The sequence below is a fragment of the Zootoca vivipara genome, chromosome 11, assembly GCF_965207765.1.
Source record: "Zootoca vivipara chromosome 11, rZooViv2.hap1.1, whole genome shotgun sequence".
NCBI lineage: Eukaryota > Metazoa > Chordata > Lepidosauria > Squamata > Lacertidae > Zootoca > Zootoca vivipara.
In genome coordinates, this window is record NC_142594.1 from 33,788,365 (window position 1) to 33,796,210 (window position 7,846).

Here is a 7,846-nt window from a genome sequence, read left to right on the forward strand (position 1 = left end):
TTACAAGCAAGAGTTGTTGTAATTGTGTTTCGGGGTAGGAGCCTAGTTTAGGTGGCACAGGGTAGACCATGTGGCACGTGTGTTTCCAAAACCTCACTGCTACTTCATGTACACCAACACCTGCTGCATGAAGCAGCTGCCTCACTTGGTCTCATGGTTGGGCCAGCCCTGTCATGGAGCAAAAGTATATGCATGCTAAGCTGAACACAACAAGGATACCAAGCAGAGATGCCAAGGGTGGTTCTAGCTGGGTGTTTATTGTGGGACCACACAGTGTTGTTGGCATCAAAATCCCAGAGTGTACCCCTGACCCAGAATTTAATTCAGGAGAAATAGGATCGGGAAATACAGAAACTGTTGCCAATGACCTGTTTCCAAATTAGGCCCCCATCTGGAAGCACTCCAAGACTCGGTTGAGTTTTATATTTCTCTTTGAATACAGCATACACCTCCTTGCCTTTGGGACCTGATCTTTTAAAAAACTGAGGAGAAAGTCATGTGTACAGTTGCTGCAATGGTCTCAATAGACAGGAACCGTGGATGCCGAGACATGAGAGTGTTTCAACCACAAGTGTTTTTGGCATATGCGTAACCAGCAGGGCATATGTGGGAAACTGTGACATATTTCTTTCTTTCAAACCCATATGTAAAGTTTAAAATACGAAAAGGTCACCACAGCTTACCAAAGCAAATAAAAAAAGAGAGAGGTTTCTTCTATTTTGACACCTTCACTTTGCACTCTTATAACTCAAAGATGACTGCTATAGTAGTCAAATATGACTGCTATAAATATTCTATTCTTTTTTATATATTAAAAACCCCCACTGATAGGAAAATAAGTACTATGCTTTTTTGGTATTTAAAAATGAATGAAATCTCTATTAATATTTTAAAGCACGGTTACTTGAGGTTCAATTATTAATGTTCAATAATTTTCTCATACTTTCTAAAATATGTACGTCAGTGTTAACACTAGGGCCACTCCGTACACACTGGGAATTGATATTCTGTGATAGCCCAAGAAAGGTCTGGATAGTAGCCCCTTGAACACATTATACCCTTGGTAAAAATTTAATGATTTCTTAAATACACATTCCTTTTCGACTGCTTTATAGTACCATAATGCCATCTAGAGGTTGTCCAACAAAGAGGACCTGAATTTATACTATATCAGACAGAAGGAGATTTAAGTGGGCACATTCTCAAGGACCAATATAATCCTAGAACTCAGAGAGAGAGAGAGAGAGAAAGAAAGAGAGGGGGGAGGAGAGGAAAGAAACAGAAGTTACAGTCAGATTTGAAGTCTGCTGCTGTTTTGTCCATGCTAACTACTACTTGACAGGGATGCGGGTGGCACTGTGGGTTAAACCACAGAGCCTAGGGCTTGCTGATCAGAAGGTCGCTGGTTCGAATCCCTACGACGGGGTGAGCTCCCATTGCCCGGTCCCAGCTCCTGCCAACCTAGCAGTTCGAAAGCACGTCAAAGTGCAAGTAGATAAATAGGGACCGCTACAGCGGGAAGGTAAACGGCATTTCCGTGTGCTGCTCTGGTTCGCCAGAAGCGGCTTTGTCATGCTGGCCATATGACCTGGAAGCTGTACGCCGGCTCCCTCAGCCAATAATGTGAGATGAGCGCGCAACCCCAGAGTCAGTCACGACTGGACCTAATGGTCAGGGGTCCCTTTACCTTTTTAACTACTACTTAGGACAGGGATAGTCAGCATAATATGTACTGAACTATAGTTCCCATCAGCCCCAGCCTGGATAGTGAATGTTTGGGGATAGTGGCGGCTGTAGTCTGCAGAGCACCTAACACAGGAATTTGATCTTTGTGAATTTCAGTATGAACTGGCCTGATCCACACCTCCCAGACTAACAGATCTATAACAGGTAGGTAGCCATGTTGGTCTGACGTAGTCGAAACAAAATAAAAAAAATCCTTCCAGCAGCATCTTAGAGACCAACTAAGTTTGTCATTGGTATGAACTTTCGTGTACATGCATACTTCTTCAGTGTGCACTTCTTTAGTTCTGAAGAAGTGTGCATGCACACGAAAGTTCATACCATAGCTGCCAAGTTATCCCTTATTTTAAGGGATTTTCCCTTATGCTGAATAGGCTTCCTCGCAAGAAAAGGGAAAACTTGGCAGCTATGGTTCATACCACTGACAAACTTAGTTGGTCTCTAAGGTGCTGCTGGAAGGAATAGATTGATAACAGGTTGCAATCCTAACCATGTCTACTCAGATGTAATCCCCATTTATCCCTAGGTAAACTGGGCTAGAGGAGACGCGGGTGGCGCTGTGGGTTAAACCACAGAGCCTAGGGCTTGTCGATCAGAAGGTCACTGGTTCAAATCCCCGCTATGGGGTGAGCTCCCATTGCTCGGTCCCTGCCCCTGCCAACCTAGCAGTTCGAAAGCACGTCAAAGTGCAAGTAGATAAATAGGTAAAGCTACAGAGGGAAGGTAAACAGCGTTTCCGTGTGCTGCTCTGGCTTCGCCTGAAGCGGCTTTGTAATGCTGGCCACATGACCTGGAAGCTGTACGCCGGCTCCCTCAGCCAATAAAGCAAGATGAGCGCCGCAACCCCAGAGTCGGTCATAACTGGACCTAATGCCCAGGGGTCCCTTTACCTTTACCTTTAAAGTGGGTTAGAATTGCAGGGTTTAGTTATGAACCACGTTCTAGACATGACAATGCAGTTCTTGGCTAAAAAATGTGAGAGAGAATACTATTAGAAATGTGAGAGAAAATATGTTTAAAATATTGTTTTAATGCATTTTTTTTCATGCAGGTTTTGTAGAAGAAACCCAGATGACTGCAGAAATGGGAAGTATGGATGAACATGTGTGGAACAGGCATGGAGAAGAAACAGACTGATTCATCCATCCCTGACATTACCATCCCAGCCATCTGCTGTACTTCCAATTACTGCATGTTTTCTTTCCTTAGATAGTTTTACAAAGAAAATGAGAAGCTATAGGTGCAAGATGAAAGAACCGGAAGATGCACCAGTTAGAAAGACGGAACGATAAAATATTTTCAGATGGATGCGGAGGTTGTGCTCCTCCTCCTTCCAGTTGTCATTTTAGGGAAACAGTGAAACCATCAGAAAATTTCGTTCACTTTACATTTTAGTACAGCCCTGCCTAATTCATACCTCCCGAAACACAAACCAAAGCACAGCTATCCTTTGAAATTCACGTTTCTCTGGATTTTGCAATTCACTTCTCCAATCAAGAAATGGCTACACTGAGAGCCAGTGTGGTGTAGTGCTTGGAGTGTCAGACTAGGACCTGGGGGATCAGGATTCAAATCCCCACTTGACCATGAAACTCAATGAGTGCCCTTGGACCAGCCACCATCTCTCAGCCCAACCTACCTCCCACAGAGCTGTAGTAGTGGGAATTAACTGAGGAAGCGAAGAAGTGTGTACCATAGGGTGATGACTTTTTTTACAACCTCATTTCCCTGTATCATAATTTGATGAGCTTTCATTAAAGATTAAAGATTAGATAAAATCTTACTTTCAAAGAGATTTGATAAAAAAAAACCTCACGCACAAAATGATTTTTAAAAAATTATTTATCAGTTGTTGTTTTTTACCATTTTTGAAGTCACTGTAAGCAGATATAAAATTGAACCCAAGCTTTAGAGTCACATATATACAACATTATATAGGGTGACCGATGGAGGAGAAGGTGTCGAACTACACTTCTGATATAATCCCCAATTTCTATTCATGGAACTATTTCCATGCAGGACATTTTTCAGATTTCCGCACACTGCAGTTCCAGCGATGGAGCCAACAGCCAAATGAGCCCCAAACAAGCGAGAAGGCAAAGTTTCTCCCATGATGGGTTTGCGCAAGAGGATAACCTACAATTTCTTTGAACTGATAGTCTGTTTTATTATTGACCCGGTAAATTGGATAGCTGTAGCCTATATTTCTTTACTGGCAATTGTGAAAACTTACCCTCTGTAAATAAAATTTTATTTTGTCTATCTCCCACCCACCCACCCGTAACCTGCCATTATTAAATTTTAATTTTTAAAAATGGGGGGTGGGAAGATGGGGGAGGCACAGGATTCATCCCTGCAATCCTCTTCTCGGACAAGGTGGAGAGAGACTGCAGCTCAGTGAGTGAACATGCACTTTGCAGACAATGGGTCCCAGCTTCAACTCCTGCCATCTCCAGTTAAACTAATCAAATACCAGTAAATATGAGGAGGACCTTTATCTACTGAGATCCTGTGGTGGAGAGTCACAATCAGGAGTACAGCAGGGATGAGGAACCTCTGGCCCTCCAGATGTTGTTGGACTCCAACCCCCAAACAGCTTCAGGCTACAGAGCCAATGGCCAAGAACTATGAGAGTTGAAGTTCTGCAACTTCTGGAGGGTCACCATTCCTCCAGAAACTAGACTGGCATTTAGTCTGACCTCGTATAAAGCAGCTAGCTTCATCCATCCATCCATCCATCCATCCATCTATCCATTCATTTTCTTGCACATATATACCCCCTTTCCTCCAAGCAGCTCAATGTGGCATGCATGGTTCTTTTTCTCCCCATGTAATCTTCACAATAGCTGTGAGATATGTTAGGCTGAGAGACTGCGACTGGCCCAAGTGAGTTTCATGGCTGACCAGGGAGTTGAACCCTGGTCTCCTAGGTCCTAGTCCAACAATCTAACCACTACACCACAATGGACCTTCCTATGTTCCTATGAACACCATAACATATAATTAATCCCTTGGGTCACTTCTGTCACAAAGGAAGCTCTAGGGTGAATGGGCTCTAATCTACTAATGGATATGGGGGGGGGGAACCAGCATTAGTAGTTACAGTGATTATCCTTCTGCACAATCAGACCTCATTATGAGAGGACCCAGTATGCTTCAGTGATAAGGTAGCTTGAAGAGTTCCATAAATTCATTGCTGTCTGCACAACCCTCTGGGCCTTTCCCTAGCTCGGTGCTTAAGGAACATGTTCAGCTGAACTTTGTTGTGCTTGCCAAAGTAACATCCATCATGACATTTCTTAAGGATATAAAGGCTGTTTTGTAAAGCATCATTTTTCTGCATGACACACTGCTCAGTTGTCCACAGCCAAAGAACAGCCTGTACATGAGTATTCACAAAGGGTCAATCCCGAAGGTAAATATTGCTTAAGGGCTTAAGACAGTTTAAGCCAGCCCACAGCAAGGAAGCAACATGAACCTAGCATTGTCAGATATCTCGCTCTACTTACTGACGACAGAATTTGTCACTAAGTTTACACCCACACCATATAGTGAAAGCACATTTAGACCACATAGCTTCCCGGAGAATTGTGAGAACTGAAGTTTGTTAAGGGAGTTGAGGGGAAGAAGCCACATGTGTCATCTGTGCTTTAAATCTTAAATATGTTGTTGTTGTTGTTGTTGTTGTTGTTGTTGTTGTTTAGTCGTTTAGTCGTGTCCGACTCTTCGTGACCCCATGGACCATACCACGCCAGGCACTCCTGTCTTCCACTGCCTCCCGCAGTTTGGTCAAACTCATGTTCGTAGCTTCGAGAACACTGTCCAACCATCTCGTCCTCTGTTGTCCCCTTCTCCTAGTGCCCTCCATCTTTCCCAACATCAGGGTCTTTTCCAAGGATTCTTCTCTTCTCATGAGGTGGCCAAAGTATTGGAGCCTCAGCTTCAGGATCTGTCCTTCCAGGGAGCACTCAGGGCTGATTTCCTTCAGAATGGATAGGTTTGATCTTCATGCAGTCCATGGGACTCTCAAGAGTCTCCTCCAGCACCATAATTCAAAAGCATCAATTCTTCGGCGATCAGCCTTCTTTATAGTCCAGCTCTCACTTCCATACATCACTACTGGGAAAACTATAGCTTTAACTATACGGACCTTTGTCGGCAAGGTGATGTCTCTGCTTTTTAAGATGCTGTCTAGGTTTGTCATTGCTTTTCTCCCAAGAAGCAGGCGTCTTTTAATTTTGTGACTGCTGTCACCATCTGCAGTGATCAAGGAGCCCAAGAAAGTAAAATCTCTCACTGCCTCCATTTCTTCCCCTTCTATTTGCCAGGAGGTGATGGGACCAGTGGCCATGATCTTGGTTTTTTTGATGTTGAGCTTCAGACCATATTTTGCGCTCTCCTCTTTCACCCTCATTAAAAGGTTCTTTAATTCCTCCTCACTTTCTGCCATCAAGGTTGTGTCATCTGCATATCTGAGGTTGTTGATATTTCTTCCGGCAATCTTAATTCCGTCTTGGGATTCATCTAGTCCAGCCTTTCGCATGATGAATTCTGCATATAAGTTAAATAAGCAGGGAGACAATATACAACCTTGTCGTATTCCTTTCCCAATTTTGAACCAATCAGTTGTTCTATATCCAGTTCTAACTGAAGCTTCTTGTCCCACATAGAGATTTCTCAGGAGACAGATGAGGTGATCAGGCACTCCCATTTCTTTAAGAACTTGCCATAGTTGGTTCCGGTTTCCGCCTGCAGGAATGGCGGACCTGTTTTCCATCTCTCTGACCTTCGTAAGGAATTTGGCGGTTGCTAGGGGAGTAAATGGCAACCCCCTACCCTCTCCGGGGGTTACGGAGAGGGGCCGCTGGCCCGCGATGCCCCCAGACCCACTCCGACTGTTTTTGGAGTGGGGGGAGCTTGGGCTGAGCACTTACGACGGCCAGGACTCCCGGACGCTAATCTGCATGGCGGGGATTTCCATGGTTAAAGAAGATAATTAGGCTTAAATCTATGGACATACTTCAGAAGGAGGGGAAGAAGCGCTGTTTACTGCTGAGAATTTTATGCTGCTGAGCGAGAGGAGTCAAAGAATGTACGGCATCTGGAAGAAGGATTGATGGGGACGGAGCGATAAGGGAAGCAAGTTTTTATTTTTTCTTCATATTGTTGCCTCGTATCTTCCCGGACGCGATGTCCTGGCTTGTTTGGAGTGAAAGAGAAGCAAAAGACTGTGTGAGTTGAACTCTATAGCTGTTGTTACTGAGCATATTTCTTAAAGATGTGAAGTTGCCGATGAGAAAAGCCCCCCCCTAGTCAGACGGAAGGAGTCCTGGACGCGTTCGGAGGATTTATGAGCTGTGACGCACTTTAAATTGGAGCAGCGACCTGAAGCTAAGTTCAGCTATAGGGCAAGGAGATCCATTAATTTACCAAGAGTTCATGGTTGGATGTTTGGGTCTCCTGCCTGAAAAAGCTGTAAATTCTATAAAGATAAATAAATCGTAAATCTTCATGGCTATGAGAGAAAATGAAAGTGATTTGAGCCTTTTAAGATGGCGCTGCTACTCCGTCGCAACAGGGAGCTCCACTAAGAAGATTTATGGGGAGGCTGGACTGATTAACTCACACAGGAGAAAGAACATCTGTGAAACTTCGTTTGACATTTATCTCAGCAGCTGGAACAATTGGATGAAAGTGGAAAACATCTAGGTGACTGTAAGGGGAAGATTTGGAATATTATGAGCTTGGAGGACGATTTGAACTTTAGAAATAAGACGGCAGTGGACAGTTGCGAGGAATTCCCAATTTCTTGAAGCATGGGAACCCAAAAATAAATTATTTAGATGATTTGGCATAACATTCGGTTTGATTGATATATATATGTGTATAATTTGAAATATTGAATGTGATATAATTGGTTTTAATTGGAAAATTAATAAAAATATTTTTTTAAAAAAAAAAAAAAAAAGAACTTGCCATAGTTTGCTGTGGTCGACACAGTCAAAGGCTTTTGCATAGTCAATGAAGCAGAAGTAGATGTTTTTCTGGAACTCTCTAGCTTTCTCCATAATCCAGCGCATATTTGCTATTTGGTCTCTGGTTC

General features: G+C 43.4%; 1 protein-coding gene across 12 annotated transcripts in view; it reads left to right on the plus strand.

The window, feature by feature from the left end:
* Nucleotides 1-3,051, plus strand: part of LOC148684259 (uncharacterized) — a 38,112-nt gene extending 35,061 nt beyond the window's left edge. For 7 of the 12 annotated variants that reach the window (XR_015946478.1, XR_015946475.1, XR_015946479.1 and 4 more), the window contains 2 exons: nucleotides 1,843-1,890; nucleotides 2,795-3,051. Coding sequence is in view for 1 of the 12 variants with exons in the window: in XM_088654515.1 (XP_088510641.1) it covers nucleotides 2,795-2,880 (86 nt within the window). In the remaining 11 variants the exon portion in view is untranslated. The remainder of the gene's footprint in view (nucleotides 1-1,842; nucleotides 1,891-2,794) is intronic. The other 5 variants (XR_015946473.1, XR_015946480.1, XR_015946482.1 and 2 more) reach the window with 1 other exon arrangement.
* Nucleotides 3,052-7,846: the final 4,795 nt, after the last annotated feature.